The sequence below is a fragment of the Dermacentor albipictus genome, chromosome 7 (genome assembly GCF_038994185.2).
Source record: "Dermacentor albipictus isolate Rhodes 1998 colony chromosome 7, USDA_Dalb.pri_finalv2, whole genome shotgun sequence".
Classification (NCBI taxonomy): domain Eukaryota; kingdom Metazoa; phylum Arthropoda; class Arachnida; order Ixodida; family Ixodidae; genus Dermacentor; species Dermacentor albipictus.
The window spans coordinates 40,064,243-40,084,444 of NC_091827.1; the positions used below are offsets into that span (position 1 = coordinate 40,064,243).

At 48.1% G+C, this 20,202-nt stretch overlaps 1 protein-coding gene across 2 annotated transcripts in view; it reads left to right on the top strand.

Moving 5' to 3' along the window:
• The window catches only part of LOC135920967 (homeobox protein Nkx-2.2-like), a 151,966-nt gene extending 134,183 nt beyond the window's left edge, over positions 1-17,783 (top strand). For both annotated transcript variants that reach the window (XM_065455255.1, XM_065455254.1), the window contains exons 3-5: positions 8,301-8,516; positions 10,659-10,908; positions 12,370-17,783. In XM_065455255.1, the coding sequence (XP_065311327.1) occupies positions 8,301-8,516; positions 10,659-10,908; positions 12,370-12,757 (854 nt within the window). In that variant the 3' untranslated portion in view covers positions 12,758-17,783. The remainder of the gene's footprint in view (positions 1-8,300; positions 8,517-10,658; positions 10,909-12,369) is intronic.
• Positions 17,784-20,202: the final 2,419 nt, after the last annotated feature.

A 20,202-nucleotide genomic window follows, 5' to 3' on the forward strand; every position in this document is an offset into this window, starting at 1 on the left:
TTGGAGGCACGAACTGTTCGGTACTCAAGCTTGTTTACCGCGATACCCTCGTCCCGCAAACTTTTGACGCCGACTTACACAAGGACGCACACAAACTTCCCTATTCTAAAGAAAAAGACCGCGCTGCGCGTGAAGCTATTGCAAAGACAGGGAGAAATCTCGGCGCAGCATCCTTATCTCGTTTTTTTTTCTTTTATCGTCCGCCTTTCCAGCAAGCGCCCGAGTGCATTCGAAGCGTTATCGCCGCATTCTTCTTTTTCTGCTGTCCTGTTTGCCATGCGCACCTCAGCTAATCGCGCTCCCTCCGTCATGCGTTATCGCGCGTAGTCCGTCCGCCGATTGGCCGACGCTCGAACGCACGTTGCGGGATTGGCTTAACCCGGCCTGCTCGCCTGTGCTCTCCCTGTGCGACGAAGTGATAAGACCAACCTTCGTTCTTCGCGCGCCTTTTGTTATCATTGCTCGTGTGGTGCCGCTCTCTCTCTGGGTGCGGTAATTACCTATACCGCGCGGCGAATGCCTGTAAAGCACATGTGCCCCAAGGAGATTAACGAAAAAAATGGCTGTGGCTTAGCTAAGGTTAAGCCCAGGATGCGAAGCATACTAGCCTTTATTTTAGTTGTTGAACCACTGTTTAGCCTGGTGAACTGCTGTTGCTTGGCTATATTTGGTTCGGCTAGACGAAGAAACAACTCATGCGTTACTCTGCTTCGCCTTCAAGAGTGGAACGCGACAGCGTTCCCGTCGACCCGCCAAGGGGTGTAAGACATTGGGCTACGGCGCAGCGACTACGCGCCCCGCATCGGACGCGGTGAGCGTCGAGCAACGCAGCGTTCGGCGCGGCAACGAAATGTGCGCCTGAGCAAGCGACGCGCGCCTGAGCCTCAGAAGCAGCTCGTTTCTAAGGCAACACCGCATTCACTAGAGGCGCTTTTGTACCGCTTTGAAGCATCGTACTCGTGGCTCAGTGGTAGCGTCTGCGTCTCACACTCCGGAGACCCTGGTTCGATTTCCACCCAGCCCATCTTGCAAGAGTTGAGCCAAAGCCACCTAGAAACGAGCGCAGCTGCTTATATACCACCGCGACGCCGCGAGCGACGGCGCGAGTTGGAGCCCCGTTTCTCCTCTGACGTCACGGTGTCACGTGGTATGGAATGGGGTCAAAGGTCATTGAAGGCGACACCGCCGCGCCTGAGGAGCTGGGTTGAGCTCTCGTAATATGCTTCGCATAAAACTACTGCAGTGGAAGCTCCCGTAGCTTCTTACCAGGAAAGATGAAGCCAATGTTTGCACCTCCTTCGCCTGGAATAGAGCCTTGTCGGATGATGTCCGCTTGCAGGTTAAGTGATTCGGCTCTGTTATTGTAATGCTTGGCTAATTAAATAAAAAGCTAGTTGTTGCCAAATAAAATATTAACTACTGAATATTGACGACGTTCTTTCTGCCCGACACAGTATGCCAGGACAGCCAGATTTTACAATAAAACCAGTGCCACAGAGATACATGTAGATGAATGTTTGTTCGGTGAAAAAATAAGAGGAGGCTGATTAACTTTAGTAAGATGTAAAAAAAAGGGCTTCTTCACCATTTTTATCGTTTATGTATATTTATCGTGCGCCCCCTCCAGTGCAGCTTCACCTTTGGGACATAGTTTCCACTCTAGCAGTTTTTCTTGAACTTCCTTGATGTACCCCCCCTATTCTCGCACAATACCTCGCTCGAAGCATTTCCTTCCCTCTTCTCAGTTGAGCGTAGCGCCACTCCTCGACTGAAGAAAGCGCTACGCTTTTCAAGGAATGTTAGGGAGAGTCCACATGCGACTGCTTTCGTCGAAGTTCAGTAATCATACCTCGCTGGTGAAGCAGCGCACTGACACGGACACAGCGAAGACACACAAGAAAAGACGACACTCGCTGCTACGTAGCGCTTTGGGCGTGTTGGCATGACGCGTGGAGGTTTACATAGGACATAAACAAAAACGAGGACACAAAAAGACGTGATACACAAAGCGCCTCTGTGTACCACGTCTTTCTGTGTCCTCTCGTTTTGGTGTGCTATAGATAAACTTGACAATTTTCGTCGAAGGGTGGCGTTGCCGTCGCATTTAGCGGAGGGTAAACGTCAAGCTAACTCTATCTAATATCTCGCCAGGCGCTTGGCTAGCGCCGACAGTACTCCTTCGGGCTCGTCCCGCGAATCGCCCATACGCGATGCCTGCAACGATGCTGGCGCCACTCCTCATCACGTCAGTGCGGTGAACACGGCCTCCAAGATCGGTGGGCGCACGCACTGACGAATCTCGGAGGCGCCCACGCTGTGCGACGCGTGGTAGCTGCCGGGGCGCTGTTTCTCCTGGGCTACAGCAGTGGTCTTGCGTACGCTGCTTCGCGCGAAACATGCCGCGCCCGCGTATCGTTATAGGACACGGTGCCCAGAAGTTCAAGCACGGCCTTGAGTATCCCACATAAAACGCCGTGCCGATGCCTTTCACTAACGCGAATAGCTTTGTTTGCCTCTTTTCACCCATTTTTCGCGGTTGGCTGTCTGTGGCCGGACTACAGCTGAAGGAGTTCGACTCGGAACTTAAAGGCGCCGAGTTGCGAGTCAACCTAGCTGCGGGGTCGGTTCGTCACCTAACGCAGATTATATCCATTTGATACGCACGCGCGATCGCGCTTGAGTACCGTGCCGTTTAAAGGTTTGCATTCTGCTCTCTTCCCCTGCGGTGGCCGCGGGAGAGTGCTCCAAATTGAGAGGAGTCATGGCTGTAGCGTGCCACGCCGCCACTCCCACCGCTGCACACAACAAGCCCATTATCAACAGGCATATATATGTAAAGCCGCCTGTGCTAACGCTACAAATGCGCCTATTAACGACTCCGTTCTCCACAGAATCACGCACTCAAGCAACGAGCGCCTCCTATTTCTAGCGCGACAGCTCTACCACTCCAGGCACAAACCCAGAAAACACTCGATTCCGTAAATCTGACCTTCAAGCTCAGTCAAGGTCAAACTGGGACTTGGCCTGCCACTACTGGTGGTTGCTGCGTACGCCGCGTGGGCGCCCATATCTTAAAAGCGATCTGCGATGTGGACGAAGTGCGCCGAATCCTGTTAGCCTCGTATGCGCTGTGCTTTAGACACGTAGTTCGTGTTGAGACGAGACACAACAGGAAGGTCAATTCGCTCGCTGCTGCTGCCGCACCGAGAAGCTTTTGTGTCCTTTCCAAAAGCAAGCAAAACCGTGCTATCGCTCGACAGACTTGGTTCGACCGCGTTCAACCAAGGCAATTTTTTTTGCACTTCGACAGCGGTTCGCTAACACGTGAATCACTCGTTCATCGAAGCGATTGGACTCCTAAAAATCTTCAGCTATTAGCTTACATTGAGAAGGAGTATCGACTCTCGCTCACATATAACATTCTAATCTTGGCGTGCAAATGATGAGATTCCACGTTGCAAGGACACCGCGATGGTTCACCATATATGTGTCATCATTCACAAATGAGACGACAGCAGTTGAAGTGTGGCAGATAACTAAAAAGCCCGGACCATCGTTTTTCTTTGTGCCAAGCGTCCGTCTGTTAACCTGAATACTCGTATAATACCCGATTATTACGTTTAGAACTTCTGAACCAAAGCCAGTTTGGGTGATGTGAGCTGCTGCAGCGTGATTGACGCTTAAAGCATGTCACTGACAAACACAAATCCCCTTGTCCAAACGTTTCGGTCATTTCAGATTTTCATCCGTTAAGATACACTCAACGGGGATGCATTCAACACGCACAGAAGAAGGTGCTAAAGTCAGATTTTGCGACAAAGTTGCGCTCAACGGAGTTGAACATTGGCGCTCGAGTCTGAGACATCCCTTCCTCGACCATTTCAAATGCGTAAGCATTTCTATGCCTGCCCTACCAGAAATTTGTCCGTCCGTCTCGTAAGAATGGCTCATATTCCCTTAAACAATGGCTCATACCCACATAAGCGATGGCTCATACCCCCGTAGCCAAGCAGAAATTGGAATGTCTCATGCCAACATAAGGCAAAGGCTGCAGGCGCTCCGATAATGGAAGTGAATAGTGCATACATTCATTAAAATCACCCACACAACACGCAGAAGAAGCGCACCTTTCAATAGAACTCAAAACAAGCATCCGAACAGTGAATAATGCAATGCATACCTCATCAGCAATTGTACCGATGGTCTTGCAACAGATTCGCAGGACATCCAGGTTGATAGGGACCAATAAGAGTTGATAAGGGTCGGATAATGTTCGATAAGGTTGATAACGACCGATAAAATTGATAACAACCTGCATAAACTCTTCGTGTTGATGCTGGTCCAATCAAGTTTCGTAACATCGGTAACGACACTGGGCTGTGTGGAGATGAGCAAGTGGCACAATCCTTACGCATAATTAGATAAATCCCAGAGGAGTTTCTGCGTGAATTTTTTTGTCACTTCAATTTTCTAGCTTCTCGCTAACAACTAACTTGTTCTTAAGCAAGTCGACGTTCCTGAGCAAGTTCTAGTAGTCATACAACATGCAACAGGAGCGTAGCGGTGTGCGAAATATAAACGCCGACGCAGTGCGCCTGAAGCTTGAGAAAGATGGAAACGCATTTTAGCCATCTACTCCTATGAGTTGCCGTTGTCCAGCTGATGTAAATCCGCGAATGCTTCTATTTTTTCCCGTGCACCACAACATGTTTAAGATGTTGAATAAAAATTATTCGACTTCCCACGATACATTTAGAGAGATCGTAGTGGGCACAATGGAGCGAAAAAACACAATACTGCCATTAATCCAGGAGATTCGAAAAGCTCCGGAATCGTCACCTGTAACGCCAAGCAGTGTTGACACGGATGCAATGTGATTATGCAGATGAATAATTTCATTGTTTCGAACGGGGAATGAGAAGAGAGGAGACGACGTGCGCATGCGTGATTTGCACGGGTGTCGTTTTGGAATGTTGCACCTGATCAATCAATCAATCACTCAGTCGATCAAAAATTCGCATTGACGCCTTCGGCCCGCATCTGCGGCAAATTTGTTCCTGGCAATTCTTTTGCGATACATTATTCTCCAAGGTATAGTGTAGGAGCCATAATTTTAAGGGAAGCTTTCCTTACATTCTCCCCGCCCCCCTCTCCCAAGTTTTCTGTCTACCCGTTTGTTGCTTAGCTAAGTGATACCGTGGGCAGTAGACAAATAGCAAAAGGTAGCTATCCCGTAGTCTGCGTCATCAGAGGCGGGAACCTGGTGGGAGGATCTTTCACACCAGAGCGCAATACGTGCTCTCGCAGAGTTTCTCCCGCGGTTTGCGACACTCGTGGCAACGGGTGAGGGGGACTGACTGATCCCGTGCCATAATCAGAGATGTTCAAACAAGCGTTGGACGCGCATTGGGATGGTTAATAATTATCTGTGTCCCATATACACCTCGTCTCGCAATACTTCCTTGCGACGACTTGAAAATCGTAGCATTCGCCCCGGCAGTTATCAGTGCATTCTCGTCACACACCACGTGACCACCCGACTGAGTGGCTCAGTGAACACGATGCTGCTGTGCTACTGAGTACGAGGTTGCAGGTTCTATAGCAAGCTGCAGTGGCCGCATTGTGACGGCGGCCGAATGCGAAAAAAAAAATTTCTCGTGAATGTGCACTGATAGCACGATAGAAATGTTTCTGTGGGCAAAATTAAACCGCAAACCTCTCTCTCCTCCCCCCCCCCCTTCGCCTTTCCTCGCAGCACACTTTGTAGCACTGGATGTTAAATTCTAACTCTGAATCTCAATCATCAGAGGTTTGCGATCTTCTTTTTTTTTCTTTTTGCGTTTAAGCACTTTGTGTGAAAAGCTTTGTGTAAAACGCTTACGTGTACTGGAAATAAAAATGGAAATTCACGTCTCATGAGATTCCTTGAGTATAGCGGTTAACTCAGGCGATTCGAGAAAGCTCGGAATACGTGAGTTGAACCTGCGCAATTTTTATGCAGCTCCACGGAAGCCTAATGTGTATTACTGCTGATGTGCCGAATTCGATTCCTTAGAATTCTCAAGCAAGCATGAGACACACAACTCGAAACACAGAGCAATGTTTTTTACACTGTCGCGAAGGTTCAGTCGTGAATAATTCTGACTGTCGATTGTACTTATGATCAGCACACGAAATCAATTATAACTAAATACAATTTGAATGTTCTTTTTTCTTTTTTAGTATAGATGTGCCATCCGTGGTGTCACAAATGAAGGTGACAAGTTCAAATTTTATTTGTTTTCATTGACATGAGTAAATAAGGAGATAATGGCAGAAATAAGAGTTCGCCAGCCATTCCTTTTCACATGATTAACGTGAACATGAATCACACATTCCAATGGCAACAAAAGGCATTATAAAATTGTGCGTCATAAATATGACAAACACTGTAGAGGTACAATACAGGCACACGCACAATGTCATTTTTAAAGTATGACGAGGTTCGGGATTTGTCGAGGTAAGGTCACCTCCTTTAGTAACCTTCGAACGACTGCAAGACCTAACGCAATACCAGCCACACACTGCGGTTCTTTTTTTTTTTTTGCTCGAAGCTATACACGATAAGAGCAACAGGACCCGATGGGTCTATCATCTGATATCGCATTGTCCTTTTCTTGGAAATCGCCTCCTACCGCTCGCCTTGTACGTCGTACTACACCCGAACGTGCCCGAAGACGGCGTTTGTTCGTACTGGAAGGAGAGCATCAATTATTTTGCAACCCCAAGTCGTCTGTTCCCGTGTCGCCGCGTAGCAGACGATATCAGAAGAAGGTCGCGCGCGTGGATGGACTCAGTGCCATGACGTCTTCAATCAAAGCAACGAATGGGAGTATCAATTGAGAGAAAAAAAAAAGAAAAGATAGGATGGAAGAAAAAACGTGAAAATATGTGTCGCGATGGTCGGGACGAAGGGTCGGGCGTCAGAAAAAAAGAAAAGCGCGCGAGAAAAACGCCCGATATGACGACAGTATAAGGATGTCTTACGTTATCAGTATACGACTTACGTCACCCCTTACATCGCGTGACTTGCATAAGCTTACAATCGCAAGCCTGTTGTGTAATTCCCCAGCCTAGGGGACCCTAGGTGTGATATGGCACGGCGGCCTCAGCCAACGTTCATGTGCCGATCCTTTTACAAGTAACATTGAGCGTCCACAAAGCGGCGTCCCTAAGATTAACTTCCTTTTCAAAGTGTGATTTTGTCACACGCAATGCATAGGTTGAAATAGTACATACGGATTTATAGAAGTGCAATGTATCATGTTACACTTCACATATGACGCCGGTCATTGCAAAAGTGCCTGAGGTGTCGTGCTAAGTTAAGCTTTTACGTTCAGCTATATAAGTTAGGTTCACCTAACTATTGTGTTGAGCTAAAACCCAATGGTTAAACACTGCGTTCGTTTAGGTTGAACTAACAATTAGGTAACCGTTCTGTTAACCACACCTCTTTAGTATGAAGTTGGGTAAGGTTAGGATAAACTTTGGGTAGCCGTTCGGTTAACCAACCTAAGGAAGTTCGATCTTTTTTTTTCTGATGGTGGTCAGCGCACTCACTACTACAACGTCATTAATTCGATTGTGCAGGTTAGTCGCTTCAAGCGAAACGACGATGGCGATATACGTGCACTTATCAATTTATTGTCGTACGCTGGCCCTGTCACGTGACGAAAAAGAAACAGCCGCAATCTCCGGCTATTGTTTCAGAGGAGATGGCTTCTTCTCGTGTCTTTTATTTGTTTTTTTTTTCAAGAGCCTTTCTCTTTTCGAGCCGCAAATAACCCTTTTGTTTGAGGACTGCGGTGCAGCCGGACCCAATCTCTACACGCTTCCCCCCTCCCTCCCTGAACTTTTTGTTGCCATTTTAGAGAGGGCAGAGAAGCCAGTTAAGCCATACCTTTTATCAAAATAATTTTTATTTCCACTCTTTTACTCTTAAAGAAGCAAGCGCTCATGCTAATTTATAGATTACGAAGGAGGTTCTCACTCAGAAGCGCGTTTCTTTGTTCAATGAAAGGTGAACGGTAACATATAAGGCGCGTTATAGCGTCTTTTCTTTACAGCCGCAAAGCTCAAATTCGGTGCTTCTGACCGTAGCAATGAACGAGGAAAAGACATATGCGAATTGGGTAGCTAATTCTCCTCTTACTGCAGCAGCTGTCCGTTTCCTTGTCACCGAAACGTAATTGTTTAATGCAGCCTCCGTTTTTTTATGTACTCACCCTGTAATTTTCGTTTCCTTTTTACCACGGGCGCAGCACTGGGCTCGATGGGCGGCGGAGGCATGGACGCATTGCAGGGTCAGCTTCCCATGGGTTCAGACCCATCGCCACTCCTCTCGGAGGCCGGGGAGTTGGGCGAACCCCCCGCGCTCGCGGCCTCGCCCCACCAGGAGTCGCCAGCGTTACCCACCGGGAGCACGCCGCTGGTGGCGCCCTCCTCCGTGTCCCCGGGATCGATGAGACCCCTCCTGGGTGAGTACAGTCGAGGCGACCTTGTCGATAACACGATTCCCCAATCGTCTTCGATTGACGCGGATACAATACAGGATGTGTATAGCAAAACTAACAAATTTACGCATCCATGCTTAACATCTTTGAGTTGAAGAAAGCCGCATGCTCCTCCACCGTTTTTAGACTTTCACCGGGCCACATAGTGGTATAACGACAACACCCTGTTAACAAGTTGACAAGAGGTTTCAACAATTCCGAAGAATTTCCAAAGCTCAAGATAGCTATCTTCCTGGTGTGTCACGCGCCGTGTCCTAAATCGAGTCGTGAACTAAATAACTACTTCCTACTAACTTGCTAACTATTAAAGAGCCGGTTTGTTATCCTTTCGTTGGGAAAGCGTTATTTATGACATTGAAAGATGAAGCAAATGAGAGGAAGGGATTAGTACAAAAAGAAATGCAAAACAATATGAAACAAGAGAGAAGTGTGGTGCAAAAGTGGGGACGTATGTGGTGGGAAAAGTACGCCCTTCCACGTGCCGCACCACAAAGAAAAAAAAATAAACACTAAGAATCTGTCAGACTGCCACACTTCCGTTAAGAAAAGCCAGCTGCACTTTTAACGCGCACACTGCTTATGTCAGTTCGCAACTTTGCTGTACGATATCTTTATTGTTTCTTTTATGAGGGTGCGCAGTCGTGGAAATTGTCAGCAGCTACAGAGAGCACTTGTCCGGGGGGCACGCAAAACCACTATGGCGGAGCATGGCTATGTATACGCTGTTGATGGAGGCGACTAGTTTATTCTGACTTCCACAGTTTATTGAACGTGTACTTGGGCGTTAGCACACGAGCGATGTCTCACTACACGAGCAATTTTTATGCGAAGCATATTACTAGAGCTCAACCCAGCTCCTCAGACGCGGCGGTGTCGCCTTCAATACCACGTGACACCGCGACGTCAAGACAGAGAAGAAACGGGGCTCCAACTCGCGCCGTCGCTCACGGCGTCGCCTTCAAGGCTGACCACGTGACACCGTGACGCCACGGCAGAGGAGAAACGGGGCTCCAACTCGCGCCGTCACTCGCGGCGTCGCGGCGGTATATAAGCAGCTGTGCTTGCCTCTGCTAGACACTCACGAGGTGAGATGCCTCCTGGAGACAGAGCTGCTCGTTGGAATGAGAAGCGAAGGTTGCGGCGTGTTACAGAGACTGTTTCTAGGTGGCTTTGCTACGGCGCAGCGACTACGCGCCCCGCATCGGACGCGGTGAGCGTCGAGCAACGCAGCGTTCGGCGCGACAAGGAAATGTACGCCTGAGCAAGCGCCGCACGCCTGAGCCGACGCCGACGACACCGGCTTTTCTGCGACACGAGCTCCTTAACGCTGTCGCGTTAAAATAAAGGCTAGTATGCTTCGCATCCTGGGCTTAACCTTAGCTAAGCCACAGCCAGTTTTTTTACTACACGGGCCATGCAGTGCGGTTCAAAGTGGCAGGCAATATATGACGTCGATGCCGTAAAGGTGAATTTCACGTCACTGAGATGTCGGCTTTATATACACTCACTCACTCACTCACTCACTCACTCACTCACTCACTCACTCACTCACTCACTCACTCACTCACTCACTCACTCACTCACTCACTCACTCACTCACTCACTCACTCACTCACTCACTCACTCACTCACTCACTCACTCACTCACTCACTCACTCACTCACTCACTCACTCACTCACTCACTCACTCACTCACTCACTCACTCACTACTCACTCACTCACTCACTCACTCACTCACTCACTCACTCACTCACTCACTCACTCACTCACTCACTCACTCACTCACTCACTCACTCACTCACTCACTCACTCACTCACTCACTGATCCCGCGAGTGTAACGGCAACACCGGATAAAACCAAAATATTCATATGATGCTGTGTCTATACTTCAATTGAAGCATGTCTAAAAAATGCAATCCAGGGCCTCTAGAAAGAACCATTTCATCTGCGAAATGACACAAGCGAGGTTTGCAACCTTTGTGCCCTCGCTACACGTTTTCTGTTCCATAAAGTCCTCTCTAAGGCACTGGTATATATGCGTACATATGCACTCGAATGTCAGGTCTGCATTCTTCTAAACTATGGCGCTGCCGCCATCGTGCAGGACCGGCGAGCCCCAACGACTCAGAGTCATCGAAACCCTCAGTGGATCTCGCGGTGGACGACTCAAACAGCGAGGACGAGGACGGCTCCGACCTCAAGGGCGACGACCTCGGGGTGGGCGGCGCGCAGAACCGCGACGGTGGGTCCTCTGGACCCGGCTCCCAGCAACAACCTCAAAAGAAACGGAAACGTCGAGTGTTGTTTTCCAAGGCACAGACGTACGAACTCGAGAGGCGTTTCCGGCAGCAGAGGTGAGCTTGATGTCAATCAATCAGTGAATTAAAACGCTAATTAATCATTTCAGTGTCGGATTTTTTCGAAGTGGACGTTGCCGCACTGTTGGAGAGCGTGATGTCCCTCGCTAACTCGTCAAGCCACTAAGGCAGCGAAGGGGAAAAAAAAGAAAATACGAAGGATCGTGGAAGAGGGGCTGGTTGACGGTGCTGGTGATTTGTCTTAGCGAAGATGAACGAGAGGTGAATAACGAGAGATCTCAGAATGCACTGCAATAGGTACATTGCTATATGGCGGACGTGGCTGGTTGATGAGATAACATGTGGGCTGGGGCTTCAAATTACCGAGAAGGTCCTCGACAAGGACCTATGCGCCACTCGTCTTCCAAGCGATACAAGACGCCAATAGTGGGGTCATTTGTATTGGTTTTTGGAAAACTCTCAGACTGGTCAATGTGCACTGCACGCAACGTTCAGTTTATCCGCACGGCGTACTACCAAAGTGACCTAGGTCGTCTGTGGTAAAGCGATGTCAATGTGAGCCCAATAACTGAATGTGTAAGTGTTGTTTCGATATCGGTTGTTTTTGTTTGCCTCTTGTGTGTCACGCTTAGACCGTCACTCTATACATCTAAAGTAGAACGCCGGGCCTGCATGGCCGGGCATTTCCATTGCTTCCTAAAACACACATATTTCTCTTGCATGGTTATTTAGCATTTCTAAAGTCGTAATTGCTGCTAGAGTACGTGGAGAAGACGAAAGAGTACGGTCGAGAAATAGCGTTATCTTCGAACCAGAGCTGTATGTGTGGTTCACGTTATAGAGTATGGTGATCGTCTGGGAGTTCACATGGTTCACAGGCTTCGGTTGGTATCCGTTTTCTTGCTGGGTGTATATGAGCACCGCAGCCCGAATCCGTTATGCCCCTGTAGAATTCACCAACTCTTCTGACGTGAGCCATATACTAAGCGTTAGCCTACATATAGCCCTCTCACACAACTATTCCATTTATGCTACCCGCACCTTCTACCAGCGCTACAATCGTGCTCTTAGAATTGACATGTCCACGAGGGCAAAAAAAAAAAAAAGCTCGCGCGTGTGTTCTTACAAGTATCTAAGAAAGAAAGCTGGTCTAGTCGGTGGTTATTCATATAAGGGGACATTGCACTAGCGGCTAAGTTCATGGATAGGAACATGAAAAAGACACACCGAACGCTATGTTCCTGTCCGTGTCCTTTTTTGAGCGCTAGTGCAATGTCCCCTTATGAGAATAACCCCAAAGTAGCCCGGCTTTCTGCCTTAAGTGAACTACTTTCTAGTGCGTTGGGCCCTGTACCCCCCCCCCCCGGCTTTACTAGCGTTCGGTGTGTCTTTTTCGCGTTCCTCTCCGTGTCCTCCTTTAAGCGCTACATACAGTGCAATGTCCCCGTACAAGAATGTTCTTAACAAGTCCGCGCGCACCTTCTGCCGGCCACGCAGGTATCTGTCCGCTCCCGAACGCGAGCACCTGGCATCCATCATCCGGCTGACGCCGACGCAGGTGAAGATATGGTTCCAGAACCACCGCTACAAGACGAAGCGCGCCCGGCAGGAGAAGGGCCTGGACGGGTCGGCCGGCGCCGGCAACCCGCTGCCGTCGCCTCGTCGGGTTGCGGTGCCCGTCCTGGTGCGGGACGGAAAGCCCTGCCAGCCCGGATCGCTCAAGGACGGAACCTCGTCCGTGCTGCAGCCGCCGCCGGGGTCGTTCCCCGGCGACCTGGGCTCGGCGGCAGCGGCGGCCGTGGCCACGTGCATGGGGTCCTTCGGAGGGAGCGTGATGCCCACATACTCGCACCCGATGATACCGCCCCAACCGAGGTGGTGGTGAACGCCGAGACAGAGGAGGACGTGTCGCGAGGTGGACGGACTGATCGCGAAACGAACCGAGTGACGGCCGCCCCGCCACCGTGGTGACGTGCCAACTGCGTGTGGTCCGGGAGGCTGCGGGACAGAGCCGCCAACAGCGAGCTGCCAGCACGTTTGGCTCGCCCCTCCCTCCCCCTCTCCCCCTCAACGTGGAGTGAACGGAGTACGAGACCGAGCAGACAGACGCTCGCGGTTGCAACCACTGCCCTGACTCGACTCCGGAGTTCGTGGCAGTCCGGGACTGAGGTTGTTGGCGCGTTAGTGTGTGCTGGTTCGTAGTTTCACATGACGTGGACCGAAACGCGCGGTGAGATGATTCGGCAGTGCTGACGCGCCTCACGGCGACCGTGAGTCCGGAGTGCGGGACTGATAACCTCAACTGGATATCGTCGTTGGAAACAAATCTTAGTGAAAAAAAAAAGTTAGCGATGGCCCCTTGACATTGATGTCACACCCAGTCCGAAAGAGTTCCAGACCTTTGGTGTGTTGCTAACTGCGTCTAACAAAAGAGGTGTCAGAGTGTGCGCGCCCCTTGGTACGATGCTGTGTTCACAAAGAATGACAGCGCCCCCCCCCCCCCTGGCGATTCTGGTAACGATGCGTACGGATAGACGGAAAAGTCGAGATGATACGTAGGTGCCTCCGTGGACTACAGGAGTGGTGAATTCGATGCCCGTTGACGAACACATTCTCGACAAAAGCCCTCCGCCTGGCCCTGCATGAAGCGGTGAAGTGCAAAATGGCTGCCCCTTTCGACAACGCGACATTGTCGTTTCGACGTGTACAGAGAACGTTGTGTAAAAAAAAGCTGACGCTCTTCCTCGCACTCCAGGAGTGGCGCCATCTTCTGGCCGCGATTGGTACCGCCTGAGTTTCATCCCTTGCACATATGTGGTGGAGAAATTTGTACAGTCTTACAGCTGCATGCCGAGTACCGCCTCGGGCGCAACCATGGAGGTCGGAAGACAGACCAGCGGTAATCGCCATGTTTGCGAGTGCACCAAGATGGATGTAACTTCGAAGGCTGTCCTGCACTGTGGAACAATGGAACGCGCCGTGTGCGCTTACGGGGTGGTGACGATGTTGCCCGAGGACGTCGCTAAGCCTACACAACCACGACGCAGCGTTGGGATGTAGCGGCCCCCTCCGCAACATTGAATTTGTTTTGAAGATGCTGTGACGCCAGCGACCAGCGCGCGAGAAGGTTTTTCTTTCGCATTTTAGGAAAGATAATCTTACGCGCGTTACTCGTGCGCTTCGGGAAAAATGGGATTCGCGCTCAGGCAAATTCTCGCGACCGCCTTCCATTTACATAGGCTTGCAGTTGCTACTGTCGTTGTGTAAGGTGTGGTGTGACAGCTCCTTTAATGGTTGGCGGAGTTGAAGGAACTGTGTACAAGTACACTCTGTGTAGTCGAGCGTACACGGCGTCCAGCTTAGATTCAATATTTTCCGCCTCAAGTCCTCGTGCAGGCATGATAGGGGTTGTGTAATGCTCTGTGCGCCAGTTGATTGTCAAATGCGAATTTCGTACAAGCGACTTTCCCTGACGCGATGCACACGTGTAACAGTGAAGGCAAGCGTAGCGGTGTCACTGGCTGTCGGTATTCTCGATCATGTCCATGACCAGGAAAATTTTAAACTTTGAATCCATTGGTCCGTCAATAGTGTGATGGACCGCGTTCATGAGCGGTGGGTAGGTGTTGACTGAAGTGTAGAGGTTTCGGGCATAGGGAATCGATACAGGGATCATTGATTTACACTTGACAGAGTGATGATGTATTCGGCTAAACAGGGAAGGTTCCTGACAAGGATCTCTTCTATGAGAAGACCTCGTAAGCCTTCTAAGAAACATTTAGAAACACACGATTCCAAGCTTTTGAAAAAGTGAACATGCTGTGTTTCACGATCGTTGTTGCACGTGTGCTACTTTTTGGGTCTTCACGGCAGTGAGCACTCTCTGTAGTTGATCTCCCTCCAGTGTTACTGACCACCATTAAGGAACGATTAGCATCCGACTAAAACTTTTTATACTTGCTCTTTTGTCCCAAAGCGAAGTTGAATCATGCCAGAGAGCCTTAAGCTGCGCTTCTAGGCAATACCTTTCAAAAACGATGTAGTCCTGAACTCGATCGGGAGGTCTAAATGTGAAAATTTAGAGGGTCGTTTGCACAGTGGTCATATCAAAACACCAACTTTCCACAGATGAAGACAGCAGTGTACGGTGTCCCTATCCATCGGTTTCTAGCTCATTCCATGAAGACGTAGACTGACCCTGACACAGTAGGACTATGGCTGTCCCGTCGTAGAGGCACTGGTACGCATTGACCTTGTAGCCGTTGGCCTAACGTTGGTCTAACGTTGGCCTAACGATATTCCTGCGCGACAAAGTGTGCGGCACACTTTTGTATAGAAAAAAAAGCAACATATCCAGCAGCCTGCTTGATCAGGACGCCTAGATGAAACGTCGAAGAGCCTCTCTTGCCGCAAGCTCTACCCACTGAGGCATCATGTTTGGACTTGAGGACAGCTCGCGGGCGCAACGTTAAGCAACTCCGTTCTGGCGGCTTGCGACTTATACCCCGTATTTGTTCATGAGAGGACGAAGGACCACCCAAGTTTGAAGTGCGAGGGGCCCGTGTACTCCGAGGGCTCTGTTCCAAAGCCGTGTTCACGACACCGCAAGGGTGACGTAGACTTTGAACATGCTGACATATACCAAAGAAAGACTCTCTGGGGCGCTATGAATGGGAAAGTGCCTTAGTCCCTGCGTACCAAGTTAAGAGTTGAAAAAAAAAAGTTTGTTGCGGGCCGAAGCATTGCCCGTCAACTGTGTGTGCATGTGTTTATGTGCGTGGTATGTAAACGGCTGCGTGCATTTAGACCACTGGCACGGGTGATCGTGCGCGGTAATGCGTCAGCGTTTAACGCAGCCTCGCTTACATACAAAGTGTGGAAATTGCGCAAACACATGTCCTACATCTGTGTGTGTGTGTTTTTTTTTCATGCACACCCGTTCATCCCACAGCTCGTCCATGTAGTATTAGACTCCCTAGTTCCGTCTCTGCGACATTTTCCGGCTTAGATTTCTTTGTTTGTTTTAATGTAATGGGCTTAAAACACATTTGTCTCTCTAATGAAAAAAAAAAGAGGATTTCCACATCCTCAAATTGTTCTATTGTTTCTGCATTTCACACCTTGATCCTCGTTCTGATGTCACGCTTAGTGCCCCGCATACAATGTTGTACTGAATAAAATGCTACGCTGAAGCCTTTAGTAGCCATTTAAAGAAATTTTCCTACTATGTGCGCCTCTGCCTTCTGTGCTAAAAGGCAGTGACGAGGCGTTTTTACAAAGCTCTCACCGTTGGAAAGTATTAGGCCATTTGTCCCAGTCTTTGCCCGCATCCCCACATTTATTAAAAATAATCTGTTAAGCTTGCGAGGGGTCCCTCAAATATTTCTTCACATTGGCGGACTGCACCATTTGGCCAAATAACGAAGTAGTATCCAGAATGACAGCGACAATACAGGCATAGTTTTTAACAGATGACTTCCTTTGGCCAAAAGAAGCTGCCTAATGTTTTGGCCTCTAGAAAATGCATGATCGTCTATCGGAATGTACACTGAATTAGAATTAAAACACGCACGGCTATTTGAACTTTAACGCCTGGGATGAATATAATTCACTAGTGGATGTCTGTATCAGGCATAGTAATTACGTGATATATCTTGCAACGAATCAGAGATCTGTGATGCCGTGCAAGGTTGAATGTAAGTGAAATTATGCACCTAGCAGTGAGCAACCATGTAGCTTTTTGAAAAGCGTCGCGTGAAACTACACAGGAAAATGAAACATTGCATTGACATCTCTATGCAATATAGTGTTCCAAATTTGAATACGAGCCCACAGAAAGGTGCAATGACAATTCAACTTCATCGCAAAACCGCACTTTAACATACACAAATGCAACCTTGGGATCACAGGCCGTGTACAAAATTCAGCAACGACGAGAGAGAAATGGTGCGTATATTAAGACGATTTGGTGATTATGCCAAAGCGTTCTCCATTCTTTGGGTAATGGAAAATTTTGCAGTCGCTACAGCCTATTGGTAACTATCGACACGAGTTTCTAATTTTCTAAGTGCGTCGACATTGGATATTTCAAACGACAGTGAAAATATTCACACTTGTTACCGTATTGCATTTAAATGTTGTTCAGTTTACACCCTGCTACGCGTAGACGGGATCAGTTCAAGATATTCGTCGTAGAAAGGATTCAAAGAAAAATGTTTCCCCTTGCTCCAGCATTTAGATTGAGGAGCAATCTAGCAGCACATCTAGCGTCCAGTTGGCGAGTTTGAAAGAGTTTTCTCTATCGCGTTTTTGAAAGGTCGTGATTTGTTTCCCATTCGATATATTCAAGTGACGGGGTGAGCGCATAAAATGTTCAAGGCCTATGAGTTCCAATTTTTTACCCTGTACGAGGAATGCGCCGTACCGCTTTTCAATTCTGCTTAAGCAGCTGCTGTGTTAGACCGTTCTTTCTGTTAGTGGTTGTATTGTAGTGCTTTCGTTTTTTTTTTCTCATTCACATGCTTCATCTAGTCTCAGTGTCAAAATACACGTGTATATTTCACATTTTGCAGACGTTTTTTTTTTTTTTGCTTTTGCGTAGATGTTGGAGGGCGAAGTAGAAATGGACAATTGCCGTACCTGTTTCAATTTTTGTGTTGTTCCGAAAGAACATATTGTCACGTGACGAGTGCATCAAACTGTCATTTTACGACATCCTCGATGTGACTCTCGTTCATAGATTTCTACTTACCTGTTGGCAGTAAGCGAAAGAATGTGTCAAAAATATGGAGAAAAAATATATGTTGCAAGAAATATACTTTGCAAAAGTGTTTTTTTTTTGTCCTACTTTTGCTAACGGCTTTGTGTTGGCATATGTACATAAAATAAAGAGAACGTGTAATTAAAACCTACCAACTGTTGTCTTCGTTTATCTACTGTTTATTTCAGGTCTTGAGCTTGCATTGCACGTGGGCGCCGCTTTCCCGCGCGTCACATTTCGGGGAAAAGGCAGTCGGATGGAAATACCGCCAGTTTAGCCAAAGTGTCGTTTGTGTGGTTATTAGTGGCAGTAGGTACGTGTTGTTTATTTGCTTACGCTGGGCTACCCTTTGTCAAAGGCTGTAGCAGGCAGTATGACATTATATAAGCATAGAAGCTCTCAAAAGATACATGCCATTTCCACTTGAAGAGAACAAAGGTTGTTAAGTTAGGTTAACTACTTGCTTACATAAAAAAAAATTGGTTCATTCGCCTTTCAAAGAATTTGGCCATAACACGAAAGTGAAACCTGTGTTGTAAGAAGCGGAAGGCGCTCTGTAGCACATTCGCAAATACGAGTCCATAAATGTGCACCATCCGGGATAGCAATGACAGTGATAGCAAGCAGGCGAAGCCTCTGCTGCTGTGCAGCGTAAACAGCACCCCACAGACAGCCAGGCGTCGCAGGCGTATCCCGTGTGGCAGTGAGTGTGCACGTGGTGAAACTGCGTCCACTAGGTGCCTGTCCTTGGTGATGACTCATAACCGACGCCATACTCATACGCATGTTTATGGACCTCTACGTTTAGGACCTCTACGCAGCTTTCACCGGTGCAGCCCAACGAACTTCTACTAGCTGGCCTTAAATTTAGGGCCGGTAAAACACACACGTGAAAAACAAAATGTACACATTGGTGGCAAAAAAAAAAACGTGCAAAGAAGCATTTTGTCTGTCTGTCTGGGGAGTATACGCAAAGTAACTTTCATTTTATGATCATCGATTGTTATTTTTCAGAGCAAGAAAATTTAGTTATATTTGTGCGTCGATTACCAATTTCGTGACGTATACGTACGTGGGGCAGGTATGAGAGAAAACCTTCATATGGAAGAAATCACGTAAGTGCATAAAATAAAGTTAAACATTTGTGACACGTGTGATGTGTAGTATATAGCTGTTTTGTTAAAGCCAGCTTTGATTCTGGTATTCTTGCCATCATAATTTCACGACGCCAACAACGACACTGTGACGTCTACAGCTGTTACACCCCCGAACAAGACTGAATATTACAAATCACGGATTTCCTACCCATTTACTGACGATCAGTCTGCCTTGTTTACAGACACGTCATCTAGGGTGTAATATATATGTATATGGACTGTTCAGAGAAGTCCGGAAAGGTGCGTTTATTTCCGTTATCCCAACATGTACGCTGGATCTGCATACATTTTTATAACTCTGCTTATCGTTCAATTTGGCAAATTAATTTTCAGCAGATTTTATTTCCTTTTAGTAGCCAAAACCACGATATCTTTATGAGGCACGCTGCAATGGGGAACTCCGAATAAATTTTGACCACAGGTTTTTTTCTTTGACTTGCTCTAAACCTAACTGAACGACAACTTTTCCATTTGATCCCTAACAAAATGAGGCTGCCGCTTCAGGGCTCGGAACCTTCGACCTTGAACTCAGCAGCGCGACGCCATAAACACCAAATTACCAGGGTGGGTTGTTTTGGCAAATAAAGGGCAAGTTCGTTACACTGCAGAACCTGAAGGCACAAATTCTCTTCCCTGATATTTGAGCACAAATCTCAGCGCCAGTACGTCAGTGTGACACCAGTGATTACACCTTACCTGGTATTCGGGGCAGTTTTTGGCTCAAGAACCCTTCTCGAAAACACTCCATGGTTGTAACTTTGGTTTCCTTGTAACGCAATCTAAGGTCCTTCTTTGCTGACAAAATGTCAAATGCCAGTTGCAATGAAAGTTGGGGCCACGTGAAGTGCCTATAGTTTGAAATAGTGTGCATAGAGGACAACCTGAGCGCAAAAATTTTACGTTGGAAATGTGTCTGTACGCATCAGGAAAGGCTCGCTAAAGTAGCACGATTTTCGCTAGCGAAATTGATAAAACATCGCCGCTACCGCTCGTTGGAAGTGGCGCAAGACTCAAACCCAGTCGCTCTGCGACATGACCTACAAAATGAGGAAATGACCGCGGCTACCTACGGCTACCACGGCTACCTAGATTTAAAAAAAAAAATGTCGGAGGCGACGTGCTCAAATGCCAAATCCGATAACCACCAGGTGAAATTGTCGTCTGCTTAGTTGCTATGGAAAGACTGCTAATAATAAGAGTGTGGACAATTACCAGCCGCGTAAACTTTGACCCAGAGAGAGAGAGAGAGAGAAGGGAAGGAAAGGCAGGGAGGTTAACCAGGCTTATACCCCTGACACACGGGCACTCTAAAGTCCTTTAGGTAAGGGGACATCTACTGGAAAGGCGTTCAAGTGCAGTGACACACGACAAAGGAGTATCTCCTTTACGGCAAAGTTCCTTTTCGGGAAAGGC